This window comes from Salvelinus namaycush, chromosome 35 (genome assembly GCF_016432855.1).
Source record: "Salvelinus namaycush isolate Seneca chromosome 35, SaNama_1.0, whole genome shotgun sequence".
NCBI classification, from domain to species: Eukaryota; Metazoa; Chordata; class Actinopteri; order Salmoniformes; family Salmonidae; genus Salvelinus; species Salvelinus namaycush.
In genome coordinates, this window is record NC_052341.1 from 18589561 (window position 1) to 18612515 (window position 22955).

Here is a 22955-nt window from a genome sequence, read left to right on the forward strand (position 1 = left end):
ATCAGGCCTACAACTGTTGTGTCGTCTGCAAACGTGATGATTGAGTTGGAGGCATGCATTGCCACGCAGTCATGGGTGAACAGAGAGTACAGGAGGGGGCTGAGCACGCACCCTTGTGAGGCCTTGATTGCCTTACGGAGGGAATAACTACACTGTTGGTATTCAACCATATTCTCAGTTACCTTGCCATGGTTAAATGCGGTGGTTCGCGTTTTCAGTTTTGCGAGAATGCTGCCTTCTATCCACAGTTTCTGGTTTGGGTAGGTTTTAATAGTCACCGTGGGAACAACATCCCCTATACCCTTCCTGATGAACTCAGTCACCATGTCTGTGTAAACGTCAATGTTATTTTCAGAAGCTACCCAGAACATATCCCAATCCGCGTGATCAAAACAATCTTGAAGCATGGACTCCGATTGGTCAGACCAGCGTTGAATAGACCTTAGTACAGGTACTTCCTGTTTGAGTTTCTGCCTATAGGAAGGGAGGAGAAAAATGTATTTGTGATCTGGTTTGCAGAAGGGAGGGCCTTGTAGGTGTCTCGAAAAGGCGAGTATCAGGGGTCTAGTGTTTTTCCTAAGCGAGAACTACAATCAACGTGTTGATAACTTCGCCAAGCGTCACGTCTGGAGGAAACCAGGCACCAGAGCGCTTAGGACATCTGACTGGGGGGCGAAGGTTCACCTTCCAACAGAACAACGACCCTAAGCACACAGCCAAGAAAACGCAGGAGTGGCTTCGGGACAATGTCCTTGAGTGGCCCAGCCAGGGCCCGGACTTGAACCTGATCAAAAATAGCTGTGCAGCGACGCTCCCCATCCAACCTGACAGAGCTTGAGAGGATCTGCAGGGAAACTCCCCAAATACAGATGTGCCAAGCTTGTAGCATCATATCCAAGAAGACTCAAGGCTGTAATTGCTGTCAAAGGTGCTTCAACAACGTACTGAGTAAAGAGTCTGAATTCTTATATAAAGTAGATTTTTATAAATGAGCAAAAATGTCAAAAATTGTTTTTGATTTGTCATTATAGGGTATTGTGTGTTGATTGATGAGGATTTTTTTTGGAATCAATTTTAGAATAAGGCTGTAACATAATTATTTTTTAAGTCAAGGGGTCTAAATACTTTTCGAAAGTATATACTATATTATACACAGGGTGGATCGAGTCCTGAATGCCGATTGCCTGAAAGCCGTGGTATATCAGACCGTATACCACGAGTATGACAAAACATTTATTTGTACTGTTCTAATTATGTTGGTAACCCATTTATAATATCAAGAAGGCACCTCTGGGGTTCGTGGTATATGGCCAATATACCACGGCTAAAGTCTGTATCCAGGCACTCCTCGTTGCGTTGTGCATAAGAACAGCCCTTAGCCGTGGTAAATTAGCCATATACCACACCCCCTCGGGCCTTATTACTTAATTGTATTCTAGTCAAGGCTCATCCTATATAACTACTGCTGTACAAACCTTTCTATTCATATACTGTCTACACACACCATCATATACACATACTGTATATTTATATTCCAGACTCTGACATTGCTTGTTCTGATATTTATTTTTGGGGATTTGTGTTTATTGTTTTGTATTGTTTGGTATTACTGTACTGTTGGAGCTAGAAACATAAGCATTTCGCTGCACCTGCAATAACATCTGCAAAGTACGTGTACTCAACCAATAAAATGGGATTTCATGTTGGCACATTTACTATTCTTATTACAGTAAATAAGGGGCAGATAGGTTTGAAATGTTTGAGTTAACATAATCGGCTTGATTCTCCCACCCTTTGGAACAATGTGCTTGGCCCATGAAGTTTGTCAGTGAGCTAATGCTGTGATTCCCAACTGCAGTGCTCAAGTAGCCACAACAGTACACATTAAAATGTTTGCCCTGGACAAGCACATCTGAATCAACTTGTCAACTAATCATCAAGCCCTCGATGAGTTAAATCAGATGTGTTTGGCAAGGGCTACAACAAAAAATGTGTGGTGTTTGGGGTACTCGAGGGCTGGAGTTGGGAAACGCTGAGCTAATGCATGGAGGCCTATGAAATGTTTGTTTCATTGGAACATAATAACCCAGCTCGCATTAGATTTATGCCTGATTACCTCACTCTCCCCTTTACCCTATCGTGGGCTGCCATCAATCCAACCCCATTTCCAGCAGAGAGGGAAGATAACTCTGGGATAATTGCTTTATGCACTGGGGTAATTTCTCTCTCTGACTGAAACTCAATTGGAGAATGTGTTAACTCAGTGAGACAAATTCTCATGGCCGTATTTAATAAACCATGTCCGAGTAGGAGTGCTATACAGACTGGTGGGTACCTGATCCTAGATCAGCACTCCTACTCTGAGAGATGGAGGGGGTATGATCAAGGAGGGATATGTCACAGAACCAGAACAACAACAGTCATTGAATTGCTGCTAGTGCATGATTCCACTGCCTGTCTTGAAGAGACTGAAAATTGTAAATGACATAGTGCTGTGAAAAAGTATTTGCCCCTGTCTGATTTTCTCTATTTTTGCATTTTTTTTATACTGAATGTTATCAGATCTTCAACCAAAAACTAATATTAGATAAAGGAAACCTGAGTTTACAAATAACAAACAAAATGTATTTATTTTATTTATTTAACTAACAAAGTTATGCAACACCCAATTCCCCTGTGTGAAAAGTAATTCCCTCTTACACTAAATAACTGGTTGTGTCACCTTTAGCTGCAATGACTGCAACCAAATGCTTCCTGTAGTTGTTGATTAGTTTAGCACATCGCTGTGGAGGAATGTTGGCAGAACTGCTTTAACTCAGCGACATTTGTGGGTTTTCAAGCATGAACTGCTAATTTCAAGTCCTGCCACAACATCGCAATTGGGATTAGGTCTGGACTTTGACTAGGCCATTCCAAAACTTCAAATGTGTTGCTTTTAACCATTTTCATGTAGATTGTGTTTTGGATCATTGTCTTGCTGCATGACCCAGCTGCGCGTCCGCTTCAGCTCACAAGCGAGGTTCTTACTGTGGAATGCAGTGTTTGGTTTTCGCCAGGTATAATGGGGCCCATGTCGTCCAAAAAGTTTTACTTTTGACTCATCTGTCCATGGAACATTCTTCCAATAGTCTTGATGATCATCCAGGTGTTTTTTTGGCAAACTGGAGTCAACTGTTTGGACGATATGGGTCCCATTATGTCTGGCGAAAACCAAACACTACATTCCACAGCAAGAACCTCACACCAACGGTCAAGCATGGTGGTGGTAGTGTGATGGTTTGGGGATGCTCTGCTGCCTCAGGACCTGTACGACTTGCCCTAATAGAAAGAACCATGAATTATGATCTGTATCAGATAATTCTACAGGAGAATGTCAGACCATCTGTCTGTGAGCTGAAGCTGAAGCGTAGCTGGGTCATGCAGCAAGACTGTGACCCAAAACCAACAATCAAGTTAACATGAAAATTGTTAAAAAAGCAACACATTTGAAGTTTTGGAATGGCCTAGCCAAAGTCCAGACCTAATTCCAACTGAGACGTTTTGTGGCAGGACTTGAAATGAGCAGTTCATGCTTGAAAACCCACAAATGTTCCTGAGTTAAAGCAGCTCTGCATGCAAGAGTGGACCAAAATTCCTCCACAGCGATGTGTGAGACTGATCAACAACTACAGGAAGCATTTGGTTGCAGTCATTGCAGCTAAAGGTGACACAACCAGTTATTTAGTGTAAGAGGGAATTACTTTTTCACACAGGGGAATTGGGTGTTGCATAAATGTGTTAATTAAATAAATAAACTAAATAAACATTTTGTTTGTTATTTGTAAACCTTTACCTACTATTAGGTTTTGGTTGAAGATCTGATAACATTCAGTATCAAAAATATGCAAAAATAGAGAAAATCAGAAAGGGGGGCACATACTTTTTCACCACTGTATATGGTACATGCATCACTATCATGTAGTGTGGCTAACTCGCTCATTTGATAGAGTAAAAAGGCTGCCCTTTGACTAAAATCTGAAGTTTTATTGACTTTGGCCTGTACAGTATGGTTTACTGAGATTATATTTTATAAAATGAAAGTATATCTTTAAATACACATGAAAACATACATATAATGAAATGGATTGTAAATATTAATCTACAGTGAATTTGATGTTGGTTGTTTAATACTCTGTTCTGATGCAAGACTGAATATTAAGTTGCCTATGTACCCGTTGCTTCTAGGGGTCAACTAGGAACAGTAACTTTTTTATCCATTAACTTTTTGTGCAACTTTGTTTCTTGCAAGTGGAGAGGTCTGAAATTCGAGGTGCACTCTTCATACACCACATCCGTTTCCGCTAAAATTCATGAGAATAAAAATGTGCTTTATGGTTTTAATTTAAGGTTAGACATAAATTTAGCAGTGTGGTTAGGGTTAAGGTTATGTTTAAAATCACGTTTTAAGAAAATACATTGTAGAAATAGGCGGGGTTTATGACTTTGCGGCTGTCGTAACTAGTGACAACTGGGTAAGTAAATTACTTTATAGAGCTCAATATATATATTGCACTGTTCATATAACGATTAGAATGAAGAATATTTATTTTAACGCGACATTTTTCAATATTTGAAAGTGAGGAGAGCATGTAGTATCGATTTCGCCCTTATCGCATGGGGATTATATATTATGTTGCATTGTATCTCACCCTTTGCTCTCCATATTGTGCAACATTTACTTGTCCCATAACTTCGCAGCGAAGGTCTGAAGAGCCATGGAAATCTCTTTCGCAGGCAAGCGGGCCATAGTCACGGGGGCAGGAAAAGGTAAGAAAACTACCACCACATTTAAAGATAGTTTCAACGTCTGGTTTGCTGCGAAAACACAACCAAATGCACTTACAACAAGTAAATCAAACTTGTCTATGTAGTTTTGAGCTCAAACTAAGCAACATCCAATGGGTCCTGAAAGAACCACTGTCATGATTGTGGGTGACCGAAGAACCTAAACACGATCGAAATGTGTGTGTCAGGTCGGCCGTCACACTGAGATCTCCAGTGAATAATGGTCATTGTGTTTATGGATATTTTCACACAGGCATCGGCCGGGCCACGGCGCTTGCTCTGGCGCGCTGCGGGGCAGAGGTCGTGGCAGTCACACGTACGCGGGCTGACCTGGACAGCCTTCTGCTGGAGGTAACCCCCGCAACCCATATACACCCCCCCCCCCCCGTTTAAGATTGGGGAGGACGTCTTTTATTTTTAATTTTATGAGCATGGCCTTATTTCTATTACAGTATATTGGATGACTGTCATTCATATTTCATTCACCCAGTTCAATGTAACATCGATAGGTTTAGTCTAATATGTGATACTCAATTTTCCCTATACCCATCATGAGGTTGCTGCAATCTAGCCTACGAGTTATAGTTTATAATGTAGTTAGGTGCACATGTCAAAAGTCCAATTGGAGTAATCAAGGTAACAGACAGTGAGTGACATGCCCAGGAACGCCTTGCACACTCTTGCCTGCGTCTAGCAGACCTTGACTTGGAAGAGGTCCAGTGTTGGATAGCCTTAGCTATGGATAGCCTTAGCTAAGGATAGCCTTAACTTAGTGTTGGATAACCTTTTCAGTTAAATAAATAACAAAAATAATAATAAAAGCCAGTTAGCTAACATAAATAGCATTCCTCTCTGTTTGAGTAGGCTAAATGATCTAGCTGCATTAGCGGGCTAAGTAAGTTATATTGAAAATAAATCTAACAAAATATAGCTAGCTCTCTCTCTCTACAGCTTCTCCTTAATTTTGAAGAAATTAATTTGTTCAGCTATTGTCTTTCTCTCTCTTTGAGTCAACTAGTCACCACATTTTATGCACTGCAGTGCTAGCTAGCTGTAGCGTATGCTTTCTGTACTAGATTCATCCTCTAATCCTTTTGATTGGATGGACAACATGTCAGTTCATGCTGCTAGAGCTCTGATAGGTTGCAGGATGTCCTCCGGAAGTCGTCATAATTATGTGTACAGTCGTGGCCAAAAGTTTTGAATGACACAAATATTAATTTCCACAAAGTTTGCTGCTTCAGTGTCTTTAGATATTTTTATCAGATGTTACTATGTTACTACTGAAGTATAATTAAAAGCATTTCGTAAGTGTCAAAAGCTTTTATTGACAATTACATGAAGTTGATGCAAAGAGTCAATATTTGCAGTGTTGACCCTTTTTCAAGACCTCTGCAATCTGCCCTGGCATGCTGTCAATTAACTTCTGAGCCACATCCTGACTGATGGCAGCCCATTCTTGCATAATCAATGCTTGGAGTTTATCAGAATTTGTGTGTTTTTGTTTGTCCACCCGCCTCTTGAGGATTGACCACAACTTCTCAATGGGATTAAGGTCTGGGGAGTTTCCTGGCCATGGACCCAAAATATCGATGTTTTGTTCCCCGGGCCACTTAGTTATCACTTTTGCCTTATGGCAAGGTGCTCCATCATGCTGGAAAAGGCATTGTTCATCACCAAACTGTTCCTGGATGGTTGGGAGAAGTTGCTCTCGGAGGATGTGTTGGTTGGTACCATTCTTTATTCATGGCTGTGTTCTTAGGCAAAATTGTGAGTGAGCCCACTCCCTTGGCTGAGAAGCAACCCCACACATGAATGGTCTCAGGTAGAGGTCGAACGATTATGATTTTTCAGCGCCGATACCGATTATTGGAGGACCAAAAAAGCCGATACCGATTAATCGGCCGATTTAAAAATAAATAAAAAGTTTTTATTTTTTTATTTGTAATAATGACAATTACAACAATACTGAAAGAACACTTATTTTAACTTAATATAATACATCAATAAAATCAATTTAGCCTCAAATAAATAATGAAACATGTTCAATTTGGATTAAATAATGCAAAAACAAAGTGTTGGAGAAGAAAGTAAAAGTGCAATATGTGCCATGTAAGAAAGCTAACGTTTAAGTTCCTTACTCAGAACATGAGAACATATGGTGGTTCCTTTTAACATGAGTCTTCAATATTCCCAGGTAAGAAGTTTTAGGTTGTAGTTATTATCGGAATTATAGGACTATTTCTCTCTATACCATTTGTATTTCATATACCTTTGACTATTGGATGTTCTTATAGGCACTTTAGTATTGCCAGTGTAACAGTATAGCTTCCGTCCCTCTCCTCGCTCCTACCTGGGCTTGAACCAGGAACACATCGACAACAGCCACCTTTGAAGCAGCGTTACCCATGCAGAGCAAGGGGAACAACTACTTCAAGTCTGAGCGAGTGACGTTTGAAACGCTATTAGTGCGCACCCCGCTAACTAGCTAGCCATTTCACATCGGTTACACCAGCCTAATCTCGGGAGTTGATAGGCTTGAATTCATAAACAGCAGAGCTGCTGGCAAAACGCACGAAAGTGCTGTTTGAATGAATGCTTACGAGCCTGCTGGTGCCCACCATCGCTCAGTCAAGACTGCTCTATCAAATCATAGACTTAATTATAACATAATAACACACAGAAATACGAGCCTTAGGTCATTAATATGGTCGAATCCGGAAACTATCATTTTGAAAACAAAACGTTTATTCTTTCAGTGAAATACGGAACCGTTCCGTATTTTATCTAACGGGTGGCATCCATAAGTCTAAATATTCCTGTTACATTGCACAACCTTCAATGTTATGTCATAATTACGTAAAGTTCTGGCAAATTAGTTCACAATGAGCCCGGCCCAAACTGTTGCATATACCCTGACTCTGCGTGCAATGAACGCAAGAGAAGTGACACAATTTCACCTGGTTAATATTGCCTGCTAACCTGGATTTCTTTTAGCTAAATATGCAGGTTTAAAAAATATATACTTTTTTGTATTGATTTTAAGAAAGGCATTGATGTTTATGGTTAGGTACAAGTTGGAGCAACGACAGTCCTTTTTCGCGAATGCGCACTGCATCGATTATATGCAAGCAGGACTAGATAAACTAGTAATATCATCAACCATGTGTAGTTATAACTAGTGATTATGATTGATTGATTGTTTTTTATAAGATACGTTTAATGCTAGCTAGCAACTTACCTTGGCTTCTTACTGCATTCGCGTAACAGGCGGGCTCCTCGTGAGGCAGGTGGTTAGAGCGTTGGACTAGTTAACCGTAAGGTTGCAAGATTGAATCGCTGTAGCTGACAAGGTAAAAACCTGTCGTTCTGCCCCTGAACAAGGTAGTTAACCCACCGTTCCTAGGCCGTCATTGAAAATAGGAATGTGTTCTTAACTGACTTGCCTAGTTAAATAAAGGTGTACATTTAAAAATATATATATATACATTTTTTTTTTTTTTTAATCGGCGTCCAAAATTACAGATTTCCAATTGTTATGAAAACTTGAAATCGGCCCTAATTAATCGGCCATTCCGATTAATCGGTCGACCTCTAGTCTCAGGATGCTTTACTGTTGGTATGACACAGGACTGATGGTAGCACTCACCTTGTCTTCTCCGGACAAGCTTTTTTCTGGATGCCCCAAACAATCGGAAAGGGGATTCATCAGAGGAAATTACTTTACCTCAGTCCTCAGCAGTCCAATTCCTGTACCTTTTGCAGAATATCAGTCTGTCCCTGATGTTTTTCCTGGAGAGAAGTGGCTTCTTTGCTGCCCTTCTTGACACCAGGCCATCCTCAAAGTCTTCACCTCACTGTGCGTCCAGATGCACTCACACCTGCCTGCTGCCATTCCTGAGCAAGCTCTGTACTGGTGGTGCCCCGATCCCGCAGCTGAATCAACTTTAGGAGACGGTCCTTGTGCTTGCTGGACTTTCTTGGGCGACCTGAAGCTTTCTTCACAACAATTGAACCGCTCTCCTTGAAGTTCTTGATGATCCGATAAATGTTTGATTTAGGTAAAATCTCACTGGCATCAATATCCTAGCCTGTGAAGCCCTTTTTGTGCAAAGCAATGATGACGGCACATGTTTCCTTGCAGGTGACCATGGTTGACATAGGAAGAACAATGATTCCAAGCACCACCCTCCTTTTGAAGCTTCCAGTCTGTTATTCAAACTCAATCAGCATGACAGAGGGATCTCCAGCCTTGTCCTCGTCAACACTCACACCTGTGTTAACGAGAGAATCACTGACATGATGTCAGCTGGTCCTTTTGTGGCAGGGCTGAAATACAGTGGAAATGTTTTTGGGGGATTCAGTTCATTTGCATGGCAAAGAGGGACTTTGCAATTCACCTGATCACTCTTCATAACATTCTGGAGTATATGCAAATTGCCATCATACAATCTGGAGGCAGCAGACTTTGTGAAAATAAATATTTGTGTCATTTTCAAAACTTTTGGCCACAACTGTAAGTCTATAGAAGGTGAGAACCATGAGCCTCCTAGGTTTTGTATTTAAGTTAATGTACCCAGAGGAGGACGGAAAATAGCTGTCCTCTGGCTACACCATGGTGCTGTTGAGGCTACTGTAGACCTGTAGAACTTCATTGCAAAACAGTGTGTTTTAATTAGTTATTTGGTGACATGAATATATTTAGTATAGTTTTATCCAAAAATGTTTCACTATTTTTCAGAAATTCACTGAGTAGGATGGTCCTCCCCATCCTCCTCTGAGGAGCCTCCACTGCGTTACGACCCTCATATCCCTACAACCCCGCCCAGCCCCCACTCCACTGCTCAGGGTCCTGACCCCCCCATTGCATGCTCTATTGTCCCCTTATAGGACCTCTCCTCTCCACTAGCCCTATACGCATATCATTAGAGGCTAGCTAGTTTTCCCTGCTGCTCTTTTCACCTCCATGTCCCATTGTTTCGGCTCCGTGACGAGAGATGATGGGAGATTCTTTGTGGTGATTCGTTGGGGTGATTCTCTCTGCTGTCTTTTCTCTCTGTGTGATTGGTTCTGGTGCTGGTTGTTCCCTGCAGTGTCCGTCCATCAGGCCGGTGTGTGTGAACCTCGGGGACTGGGGGGCCACAGAGGAGGCGCTACAGGAGGCCGGCGGTAATGTGGATCTGCTGGTGAATAACGCAGCCTATGCTACGCTGCAGCCCTTCCTAGAGGTCACCCCCGACCAGTTTGACATGTAAAGACGCTCTCATCGCTGTCCTTTAAATCAGAAATTCTCTAAACTACTCAAGCCAGGTAGAAAGTGTGTAGAAATGATAATGAATCTACTTTCTTTTTTTTAACAATTTAATGTCAGATATTTTGTAAATTCAATTAGTATTTTCAGTAGAGCTTTTAGCAGCGCTATTTAGTGTATTTGGTTGATTTTTGTGGTCTCAAACCAGTGAGCTTACTAACATTTTTCATCGAGAGTATGGGCAAAATTGATTATTGTCAATGGAAATGGTCGGAATGTTGATCCCTTGTCATATAAATTGCTACATTACTGTCAATTTAGCATTAAAAATGGCTTTCCAGGTGGCATTTCGGCAATTTTGTATCGCAATGCGAATATTGGGTCGCAACTGAGACAACCTGGTCCAATTTGGGTCCCGAGGCAAAACCAGTTGAGAACCACTGCTCTAAATCATGTTGTGATTGTAATTCATATTCATAGAAGTGAAACACAAGTCACTCAAGACTCAGTAGAAGGACTTTGTATTAGAAATGTCCTTGTTTTTGAAAGAAAGCACTTTTTTGTCCATTAAAATGACATCAAATTGATCAGAAATACAGTGTAGACATTGTTAATGTTGTAAATGACTATTGTAGCTGGGAACGGCAATTTTTTAAATGGACTTTTGAACGGTAGTTTACATATTACACCTGTTTATTTAAACATGGTTTAAAAATAGCTTTCCAGATAAGATGGTTTAAATAAACCAGGTTTAAACTGTGTTACCTCCAGGTGGCTAGTTACACAACAGAAATATTCCAAACATAGCCTTCTATCTGGACATTAATAGGAATATCTCATAAATCCCATTAAGATGTATTGATTTTTCCTATTCCCAGATCCTTTAACATCAACGTGAAGGCTGCCCTCCATGTCTCTCAGGTAAGAAAAGGCTGTCAGAAATTGAATTGGCTCCTTGTAACATAGTTATAGGTAACTTAACAGTTTCTCCATACTCACTGTGCGTTCTCTGTCTCTCTGTGTGGGTAGATCGTGGCTCGGGGTATGAAGGCCAGAGGAACAGGAGGCTCCATAGTGAACATCTCCAGCCAGGCGTCTCAGTGTGCCCTCCAAGACCACTCTGTCTACTGTAAGTCACTGACAGGGACCAGACAGAGCAGCACATACATCCCATCAAAACATATCTCAGCTATAGCTCGATTATATCAATTAACTCACTACATCTTGATGTAGTTGATATTTAAATGCATACTGTCTGTGTGTGCAGGTGCCACTAAAGGTGCTCTGGACATGCTGACTAAGGTTATGGCCCTGGAGCTTGGACCCTATCAGGTAACTACAGGAGGACTGACCCAATAGCAGAGAGCACACATCAAGACACACATGGTTCTTCTGATGTCAGACCAGTACATTTAAATTTCTGTCTGCAACAGTTGTATTGTATTGTGGTGGCATCATGTTATGGGTATTCTTGTCACCGGCAGGGACTGTGGAGTTTGTCAAGATCAAAAGAAACATGAAAGGAGCAAAGCCCAGATAAAAAGCTAGAGGAAATCCTGCCTCGGTCTTCTTAATACCTAACCCTGGGATAGTTTTATTTTTCAGTAGGACAATTACGAATGTTTTTATGCCAAAGACACCAGAATGGCTTTCAATAGGTGTTGAGTGTTCCTGAATTGTCCAGTCTCCATCCTGACTTAAATCTGTTTGAAAATCAGAGACAAGGTTTGAATATTGCTGCCCATCAATGACTCCAACCAAATTTACTGAGCTTGAGCAATTTATACAAAAACGATGGATATATGTTGCCCTAATAGCAGTGGCGGCCCAGTGTGGCCACGGCCTCCCCTGAAATCTGATTGGCCTTCCCCAAGAAATTCTGAGATCTGATCGGTCGTCTCTGAATATATTAATAATTTTGACCAAGACGCGCACCAACAGTAAGACAATCTCACCTGAGAAAGCATCCGAGCGAGCGAAACATCGCCCCTGAAGCTAGGACAGCAAAGTCCCTCCCCATCTTCCAAAAACATCTGAAGCCCTACCTCTTCAACGAGTATCCCCCTTTTGTGAACTAACACTTGACTTTTCCCCACTACTAGCACTTACTTGCTGATAGCTACTTTATTGAGGAAAAATGTACTTACTGAGATACACTGAGTGTACCAAACATTAGGAACACCTTCCTAATATTGAGTTGCACCCCCTTTAGCCTTCAGAAAAATGTGTTGAAAGCCTTCCACAGGGATGCTGGCCCATGTTGACTCCAATGTTTATCACAGTTGTATTAAGTTGGCTGGATGTCTTTTGGGTGGTGGACCATTCTTGATACACACGGGAAACTGTTGAGCGTGAAAAACCCAGCAGCGTTGCAGTTCTTGACACATTCAAACCGGTACTCCTGGCACCTATTACCATACCCCATTCAAAGGCTCTTAAATATTTTGTCTTGCCCATTCACCCCCTGAATGGCACACATACACAATCCATGTCTCAATTGTCCCAAGATTTTAAAATCCTTCTTTAACCTGTCTCCTCCCCTTCATCTACACTGATTGAAGTGGATTTAACAAGTGACATCAATAAGAGATCATAGCTTTCACCTGGATTTACCTGGTCAGTTTATGTCATGGAAGGAGTTCCTAATGTTTTGTGCACTCAGTGTATGTCGTTGTCTCACCTAGCTATCTTAAGATGAATACACTAACTGTAAGTCGCTCTGGATAAGAGCGTCTGCTAAATGACTAAAATGTAAATGTAAAAATATATGTGTAGCCCATGTATATGATTCTGTCTGGCTAAAAAGAGCATGACATGTCATATTATTTTTGGCCAGACTGCATCAGATACATGGGCTACAGATACTAAGACAGAGGGGCGCTGTTTGCCTCGCTCGGATGCTTTCTCTGGTGAAATTGATTCAGCCTCTTGCTAATTGAAGGAAAATTATGAAACACGAATGAGAAATATATTTTTTAAAGTTTTTATTTTTTTAATTGTTAAAATTTTTGGGGAAGTATGGCTTCCTTTTGCATCCATGAATACACAACACTTTGTAAGCTGATTGTCATTAGACATATGGTGTTTGTAAAAGATGTCCCTTTCCATTCAAATGGCAGGTGCACAGTGCACTGCTCAGATGCTGTACTTATTTTGGAGTAGACGAACATGCGTAGATAACCTACTTTTTGAAGTGATTTGTTTGACAATCAGATAAAAACATCATGACTAGTTGTGTTCACGACACATTAAAAGGTAATACATTTTTACAGTTAAATGACGTCTTTACTATATAGCCCACAACCAAAAAGTTGTGCAAGCGCGTGAAAAGAACAAATAGACCCCCCCCCCAATGTCATGGTATAATTCGCACTCTGGATGGTACTTTCAAGTAAATTTACTGCTGTATGCTAATACCCTTATTTAAAACCTTGACCTTTATTCAATGTTAGTGTTTGGATTCATGTACCAAACCTAAGCTGAAGCATTTAATACATTGAACCTTCATAATTATATATAGAAATTCCACCTTGCATCAATAAACGTTCAAATTGTTATGGCCCCCCTAAACTGGGTCTGTTCCCCACCTTGGCCACCCCATTCAAAATGTTCTGGACACGCCACTGCCTAAGAGTTTGCGAAGTTGGTGGAAGCACCTATGGCAGCCATTACAGCTGTGAAACATTTTGAATAAGATTCTACCATTAACTCTGGGGTGTGAAGACACGCAACCAAGACCTATTCATAAAAAATAATTCAGAAATGTTCTATATTTTTTTATTTCACTTTGGAAATCTGTTGTGTACATCGGTAGAAAAAAATATCAAATGTAATATTTTTTTCAATTTTAAAGCAGAAAAATGTGAAGACTGCAAGGGGTGTGTAGACCTTCACTTGGCATTGTATTGATTTGATGTATTGATTATCTTCAGCGACTAGGATTTAGTGCCTTGCTCAAGGGCACAAGGACAGAGTTTTCACCTAGTCAGCTCGGGGATTTGAACCCGCAACCTTTTAGTTACTGGCCCAACACTCTTAATTGCTAGGCTACCTGCCTTATTGACTGATAAGTATTGATTGTTGTGGTGTACTTGTTTCTTGCTAGATCCGTGTGAACAGTGTGAACCCCACAGTCGTGATGACTAAGATGGGGAGACTGGCATGGAGCGACCCTGGCAAGGCCAAGACCATGACCTCACGCATCCCTCTGGGACGATTCGCAGGTCACATACATGTTGTTTTGTTACTAATAAGTTATTTATACAGTGCATTCGGGAAAGTATTCAGACCCCTTGACTTTTTACACATTTTGTTACATTACAGCCTTATTCTGAAATTGTTTATTGTTTTTTCCCCTCATCAATCTACATACAATACCCCATAATGACAAAGCAAAAACAGGTTTTTAGAAATGAGAAGAAAAAAACTGAAATACCTTATTTACATAAGTATTCAAAGTATGCACCCCCCACATCTAGTCGCCCAAGCCTTCCCCATTTCTCCTTCTCCCAAATCCAGTCAGCTGATGTTCTGAAAGAGCTGCAAAATCTGGACCCCTACAAATCAGCCGGGCTAGATAATCTGGACCCTTTCTTTCTAAAATGATCTGCTGAAATTGTTGCCACCCCTATTACTAGCCTCTTCAACCTCTCTTTCGTGTCATCTGAGATTCCCAAAGATTGGAAAGCAGCTGCGGTCATCCCCCTCTTCAAAGGGGGGGACACTCTTGACCCAAACTGCTACAGACCTATATCTATCCTACCCTGCCTTTCTAAGGTCTTCGAAAGCCAAGCCCACCATACCTTCTCCGCTATGCAATCTGGTTTCAGAGCTGGTCATGGGTGCACCTCAGCCACGCTCAAGGTCCTAAACGATATCTTAACCGCCATCGATAAGAAACAATACTGTGCAGCCGTATTCATTGACCTGGCCAAGTCTTTCGACTCAGTTAATCACCACATCCTCATCGGCAGACTCGATAGCCTTGGCTTCTCAAATGATTGCCTCGCCTGGTTCACCAACTACTTCTCTGATAGAGTTCAGTGTGTCAAATCGGAGGGTCTGTTGTCCGGGCCTCTGGCAGTCTCTATGGGGGTGCCACAGGGTTAAATTCTTGGACCGACTCTTTTCTCTGTTTACATCAATGATGTCGCTCTTGCTGCTGGTGAGTCTCTGATCCACCTCTACGCAGACGACACCATTCTGTATACTTCTGGCCCTTTTTTGGACACTGTGTTAACAACCCTCCAGGCGAGCTTCAATGCCATACAATTCTCCTTCCGTGGCCTCCAATTGCTCTTAAATACAAGTAAAACTAAATGCATGCTCTTCAACCGATCGCTGCCTGCACCTGCCCGCCTGTCCAACATCACTACTCTGGACGGCTCTGACTTAGAATATGTGGACAACTACAAATACCTAGGTGTCTGGTTAGACTGTAAACTCTCCTTCCAGACTCACATCAAACATCTCCAATCCAAAGTTAAATCTAGAATTGGCTTCCTATTCCGCAACAAAGCATCCTTCACTCATGCTGCCAAACATACCCTCGTAAAACTGACCATCCTACCAATCCTCGACTTCAGTCGAACTGCTTTGCTTTATCTTGGCCAGGTCGCAATTGTAAATGAGAACTTGTTCTCAACTTGCCTACCTGGTTAAATAAAGGTGAAATAAAAAAAAATTAAAAAAAATTCAGACCCTTTGCTATGAGACCCGAAATTGAGCTCTGATGCATCCTGTTTCCATTGATCATCCTTGATGTTTCTACAACTTGATTGGAGTCCACCTGTGGTACATTTGATTGATTGGACATGTTTTGGAAAGGCACAAACCTGTCTATATAAGGTCCAACTGCTGACAGTGCATATCAGAGCAAAAACCAAGCCATGATGTCGAAGGAATTGTCCGTAGAGCTCCGAGACAGGATTGTGTTGAGGCACAGATCTGGGGAAGGGTACCAAAAAATGTCTGCAACATTGAAGGTCCCCAAGAACACAGTGGTCTCCATCATTCTTAAATGGAAGAATTTTGGAACCACCAAGACTCTTCCTAGAGCTGGCCGCCCGGCCAAACTGAACAATTGGGGAGAAGAGCCTTGGTCAGGGAGGTGACCAAGAACCTGATGGTCACTCTGACAGAGCTCCAGAGTTCCTCTGTGGCTATGGTTGTCCTTTTGGAAGATTCTCCCATCTCTGCAGCACTCCACCAATCAGGCCTTGGTAGAGTGGCCAGACGGAAGCCACTCTTCAGTGGCAGGGACTGGGAGACTAGTCAGGATCGAGGGAAAGATGAACAGAGCAAAGTATAGAGAGATCCTTGATGAAAACATGCTCCAGAGGGTTCAGGACCACAGACTGGGGTAAAGGTTCACCTTCCAACAGGACAACAACCCTAAGCACCAGCCAAGAAAATGCAGGAGTGGCTTCAGGAACAAGTCTTAATGTCCTTGAGTGGCCCAGCCAGAGCCCAGACTTGAACCCAATCAAACATCTCTGAAGAGACGTGAAAATAGCTGTGCAGCAATGCTCCCCATCCAACCTGACAAAGCTTGAGAGGATCTGCAGAGAAGAATGGGAGAAACTCCCCAAATACACGTGTGACAAGCTTGTAGTGTCATACCCAAGAAGACTTGAGGCTGTAATTGCTGCTGAAGGGGCTTCAACAAAGTACTGAGTAAAGGGTCTGAATACTTATTTATATTTCCGTTTAGACATTTTTGCCCTCCAAAAAATAAGTAAACTGGTTTTGCTTTGTCACTATGGGGTATTGTGTGTTCGTTTGATGAGGGGGGAAAAACAATTGAATCCATTTTAGATTAAGGCTGTAACTTAACAAAATTCTGAAAATGTCAAGGTGTCTGAATAGTTTCCGAATGCACTCTATACTATATATTATATGTTCTTGTTTTTATTAACACAGCTAACCATGAACATCTGATCACACACAGACTGCCCAACCCCACTTTTTATCATGTGAAAGCGGCACATGATGATGTGGGGGTGTGTTACTTTATGGTTGTGTGAGTGTGTATTATTATTATATGGTGTGTGTGTGTGTGTGTGTTCCTCTCTGCAGAGGTGGAGGATGTTGTGAACTCTATCCTGTTCCTGCTCAGCGATAAGAGTTCTATGACCAACGGTGTCACCCTGCCTGTGGACGGGGGCTTCCTGGCCTGCTAACCTCTCACCTTCTCATTCTGCCTCCTGATTGGCTGGCGTAGTCATTTTCCATGGTGTCCACTAGTACCCATTTAATTCCTCTTTAAGCACTGATTATATTCAGACTTGATTTTGTTTTATGTTACTGATTACATGTATCACCCTGAACAATAAAATGAGTCTTTATGAGCTGCCCTGTTTGTTGTAACCTTAACCAATTGTTTATTTTTTGCATATTGTGGTTGCAGATTGTGGGTGTGTGTTCGCTTATAGACAAAACTGCTGGGTGAGACTAGTGTAATATACAGTCGTGGCCAAAAGTTTTGAGAATGACACAAATATTAATTTTCACAAAGTCTGCTGCCTCCAGTTTGTATGATGGCAATTTGCATATACTCCAGAATGTTATGAAGAGTGATCAGATGAATTGCAATTAATTGCAAAGTCCTTCTTTGCCATGCAAATTAACTGAATCCCCAAAAAACATTTCCCCTGCATTTCAGCCCTTGCTTCTCAGCCAAGGGAGAGGGCTCACTCACAATTTTGCCTAAGAACACAGCTATGAATAAAGAATGGTACCAACACATCCTCCGAGAGCAACTTCTCCCAACCATCCAGGAACAGTTTGGTGACGAACAATGCCTTTTCCAGCATGATGGAGCACCTTGCCATAAGGCAAAAGTGATAACTGGCTCGGGGAACAAAACATCGATATTTTGGGTCCATGGCCAGGAAACTCCCCAGACCTTAATCCCATTGAGAACTTGTGGTCAATCCTCAGGAGGCGGGTGGACAAACAAAAACACAAATTCTGACAAACTCCAAGCATTGATTAGGCAAGAATGGGCTGCCATCAGTCAGGATGTGGCCCAGAAGGTAATTGACAGCATGCCAGGGCGGATTGCAGAGGTCTTGAAAAAGAAGGGTCAACACTGCAAATATTGACTCTTTGCATCAACTTCATGCAATTGTCAATAAAAGCCTTTGACACTTATGAAATGCTTGTAATTACACTTCAGTATTCCATAATAAGATCTGACAAAAATATCTAAAGACACTAAAGCAGCAAACTTTGTGGAAATTAATATTTGTGTCATTCTCAAAACTTTTGGCCACGACTGTACAGTTGAAGTCAGAAGTTTACATACACTTAGGTTGGAGTCATTAAAACTCGTTTTTCAACCACTCCACAAATTTCTTGTAAACAAACTATAGTTTTGGCAAGTCAGTTAGGACATCTACTTTGTGCGTAACACAAGTAACTTTTCCAACAATTGTTTACAGACAGATTATTTCACTTATAATTCACTGTATCACAATTCAAGTTTGCATACACTAAGTTGACTGTGCCTTTAAACAGCTTGGAAAATTCCAGAGAATTATGTCATGGCTTTAGAAGCTTCTGATAGGCTAATTGACATCATTTGAGTCAATTGGAAATGTACCTGTGGATGTATTTCAAGGCCTACCTTCAAACTCGCACTGAGTTGCTTGACGTCATGGGAAAATCAAAAGAAATCAGCCAAGACTTTAGAAAAAAAGTGTAGACCTCCACAAGTCTGGCTCATCCTTGGGAGCAATTTCCAAATGCCTGAAGGTACCACGTTCATCTGTACAAACAATAGTACGCAAGTATAAACACCATGGGACCACGCAGCTGTCATACCGCTCAGGAAGGAGACGTGCTCTGTCTCCTAGAGATGAACGTACTTTCGTGCGGAAAGTGCAAATCAATCCCAGAACAACAGCAAAGGACCTTGTGAAGATGCTGGAGGAAACAGGTACAAAAGTATTTATATCCACAGTAAAACGAGTCCTATATTGACATAACCTGAAAGGCCGCTCCGCAAGAAAGAAGCCACTGCTCCAAAACCGCCATTAAAAAGCCAGACTACTGTTTGCAACTGCACATGGGGACAAAGATTGTACTTTTTGGAGAAATGTCCTCTGGTCTGATGAAACTGTTTGGCCATAATGAACATCGTTATGTTTGGAGGAAAAAGGGGGATGCTTGCAAGCCGAAGAACACCATTCCAACCGTGAAGCACTTGGGTGGCAACATCATGTTGTGGGGGTGCTTTGCTGCAGGAGGGACTGGTGCACTTTACAAAATAGATGACATCATGAGGCAGGAAAATGATGTGCATATATTGAAGCAACATCTCAAGACATCAGTCAGGAAGTTAAAGCTTGGTCGCAAATGGGTCTTCCAAATGGACAATGACCCCAAGCATACTTCAAAAGTTGTGGCAAAATGGCTTAAGGGAGTTTTTCCTAGCCACCGTGCTTCTACACCTGCATTGCTTGCTGTTTGGGGTTTTAGGCTGGGTTTCTGTACAGCACTTCGAGATATTAGCTGATGTACGAAGGGCTATATAAAATAAACTTGATTGATTGATTGATTGCTTAAGGACAACAAAGTCAAGGTATTGGAGGGGCCATCAGAAAGCCCTGACCTCAATCCTATTGAAAATGTGTGGGCAGAACTGAAAAAGCATGTGCGAGCAAGGAGGCCTAAAAACCTGACTCAGTTACATCAGCTCTGTCAGGACGAATGGGCCAAAATTCACCAAATTTATTGTGGGAAGCTTGTGGAAGGCTACCCAAAACGTTTGACCGAAGTTAAACAATTTAAAGGCAATGCTACCAAATACTAATTGAATGTATGTAAACTTCTGACCCACTGGGAATGTGATGAAAGAAATAAAAGCTGACAAAAATCATTCTCTCAACTATTATTCTGACTTTTCACATTCTTAAAATAAAGTGGTGATCCTAACTGACCTAAGACAGGGAATTTTTACTAGGATTAAATGTCAGGAATTGTGAAAAACTGAGTTTAAATGCATTTGGCTAAGGTATATGTAAACTTCTGACTTCAACTCTAGTATGATGAGACAAACAAATGTGTTTACAAACCACAATACAGTACAACATTTTGTATTTATTAATAAACATACTACCGTTCAAAAGTTTGGGGTCACTTCGACATTTCCTTGTTTTTGAAAGAAAAGCACATTTTTTGTCCATTTTTAAAATAACATCAAATTGATCAGAAATACAGTGTAGACATTGTTAATGTTTCAAATGACTATTGTAGCTGGAAATGGCAGATTTGTAATGGAATATCTACATAGGCGTACAGAGGCCCATTATCAGCAACTATCACTCCTGTGTTCCAATGGCACGTTGTATTAGCTAATCCAAGTTTATCATTTTAAAAGGATAATTGATCATTAGAAAACCCTTTTGCATTTATGTTAGCACAGCTGAAAACTGTTGTTCTGATTAAAGAAGCAACAAAACTGGCCTTTAGACTAGTTGAGTATCTGGAGCAGTATGCTGAGTATGCTGGTTCGATGACAGGCTCAAAATGTCCAGAAACAAAGACCTTTCTTCTGAAACTCGTCAGTCTATTCTTATCCTGAGAAATGAAGACTACTCCATGCGAGAAATTGCCAAGAAACTGAAGATCTCGTACAACGCTGTGTACTACTCCCTTCACAGAACAGCGCAAACTGTCTCTAACCAGAATAGTGGGAAGCCCCAGTGCACAACTGAGCAAGAGGGAAAGTACATTAGAGTGCCATACAGCAATACTGCATTCAACCGCACCAGTGATCCAGCAGTGCAATATTTTTTAAGCATGTTTTAAGTTTAAATGTTATAACAACCTAGCTACATTTTTTTATTTAGAGTTATTAAATGGTCACAGCTTATTATGCACATCAGCAAGCATAGCAGCTAAGACTGGACAAATATTAAGTATCTATTTTGTTTTAATATGTTAAAATGCTATATACAGCATCCTCTGTATTGATAGGGCCATATTTATTTAATAAAACAATGGCCAGTTTGGGCCAGTTGTATGCACGTTTTTTGGTAAAAACAAACATAATAGGCTATGTCTGGCCCACAAATTCAAATTTTTTCAATATGGCCCTTGTACTGATTGAGTTTGACACCTTGTGTAACGGGTGTCGTCGTCTGAAGAGGAATAATCGGACCAAAGCGCAGCGTGATAAGTGTTCATGACTTTTATTTAAACTGAACACTAGAACAAAATAACAAAGTGCAAAACTAAACCGAAACAGTCCTGTCAGGTGCAGAAAACACTAAACAGAAAATAACTACCCACAAAACACAGGTGGGAAAAGGCTACCTAAGTATGGTTCCCAATCAGAGACAACGATAGACAGCTATCCCTGATTGAGAACCATACCCGGCCAAAACAAAGAAATACAACACATAGAAAAATTAACATAGAATGCCCACCCCAAATCACACCCTGACCAAACCAAAATAGAGACATAAAAAGCTCTCTAAGGTCAGGGTGTGACACCTTGCTTTAGACCATACATTGTTAAAACAAAACCCCAAAATGATTTACTGTAACACTACGTGTGTTCATTTCTTACACTGAGAAAGCGTAACAACGTTAGCACTAAGCAAAGAGAGTCCAGTTTACTCTAAATCAAGTGTTATGTTTGACACTGTAGGTGTTGCGTATTACTCTATAGTAGAGCTATGGAAACACCACAATTGAGTTAATTTGAACACTTTAAGAGTAAATTGGGGAACTCTGCAACAGAGTTAAATATTGAACACATTCAAAAGTGTTATTTATCACCAGCATAGTGGGACTCATATGTTCGCTGAAAATAGTGTATATATTACACTTTCAGAGTTAAATGACAAAGGTGATCTTTTACAATGTTGCATGGGGCAGAAATGTCATATAACACAATGCAACGTTTTTACGGTAGCCAACTGCTTTACAGTACCTGATTTCTGATGGCTTGTCCTATGTATGTTCTGTATACGGATAATGAAATTGTAAGACTGACATATTTCTCAACATGCTCACAACCTGGCAATGGATACAAATGATTAAAACAATTGTGCATGTCAAGTTTAAATCATATACTAAACTCAGCAATAAAAAGAAATGTCCTCTCACTGTCAACTGCATTTATTTTCAGCAAGCATGTGTAAATGTGTAAATATTTGTATGAACATAACAAGATTCAACAAATGAGACATAAACTGAACAAGTTCCACAGACATGTGACTAACAGAAATGGAATAATGTGTCCCTGAACAAAGGGGGGGTCAAAATCAAAAGTAACAGTCCGTATCTGGTGTGGCCACCAGCTGCATTAAGTACTGCAGTGCATCTCCTCCTTTGCCAGTTATTGCTAGGAGATGTTACCATCTCTCCACACACTTCCACTAAGGCACCTGCAAGTTCCCGGACATTTCTGGGGGGAATGGCCCTAGCCCTCACCCTCCGATCCAACAGGTCCCAGACGTGCTCAATGGGATTGAGATCCGGGCTCTTCGCTGGCCATGGCAGAACACTGACATTCCTGTCTTGCAGGAAATCACGCACAGAACGAATAGTATGGCTGGTGGCATTGTCATGCTGAAGGGTCAGGATGACCTGCAGGAAGGGTACCACATGAGGGAGGAGGATGTCTTCCCTGTAACACACAGCATTGATTGCCTGCAATGACAACAAGCTCAGTCCGATGATGCTGTGACACACCGCCCCAGACCATGACGAACCCTCCATCTCCAAATCAATCCCGCTCCGGAGTACAGGCCTCAGTGTAATGCTCATTCCTTCAACGAAAAAAGTGAATCCAACCATCACCCCTGGTGAGACAAAACCGCGACTTGTCAGAGAAGATAACTTTTTTTGCCAGTCCTGTCTGGTC

General features: G+C 41.3%; 1 protein-coding gene across 1 annotated transcript; it reads left to right on the plus strand.

The window, feature by feature from the left end:
* Positions 1 to 4455: 4455 nt before the first annotated feature.
* On the plus strand, positions 4456 to 17429 carry dcxr (dicarbonyl/L-xylulose reductase). The gene is made up of 9 exons (XM_038975043.1): positions 4456 to 4511; positions 4738 to 4806; positions 5078 to 5175; positions 9918 to 10075; positions 10954 to 10996; positions 11105 to 11204; positions 11343 to 11407; positions 14181 to 14298; positions 17153 to 17429. The coding sequence occupies exons 2-9, from the start codon at positions 4755 to 4757 to the stop codon at positions 17254 to 17256; spliced, it is 738 nt and encodes a 245-aa protein (XP_038830971.1). The 5' UTR covers positions 4456 to 4511; positions 4738 to 4754; the 3' UTR covers positions 17257 to 17429.
* The last annotated feature ends 5526 nt before the right edge of the window (positions 17430 to 22955 follow it).

What these genes read in the sequence shown, in the direction of transcription:
- dcxr (XM_038975043.1), top strand. Translation starts at nt 4,755, where the DNA reads ATGGAAATCTCTTTCGCAGGCAAGCGGGCCATAGTCACGGGGGCAGGA. An exon ending in TGGACAGCCTTCTGCTGGAG is followed by an intron (nt 5,176 to 9,917) that starts GTAACCCCCGCA and finishes TGTTCCCTGCAG; the next exon opens with TGTCCGTCCATCAGGCCGGT. An exon ending in TGGAGCTTGGACCCTATCAG is followed by an intron (nt 11,408 to 14,180) that starts GTAACTACAGGA and finishes GTTTCTTGCTAG; the next exon opens with ATCCGTGTGAACAGTGTGAA.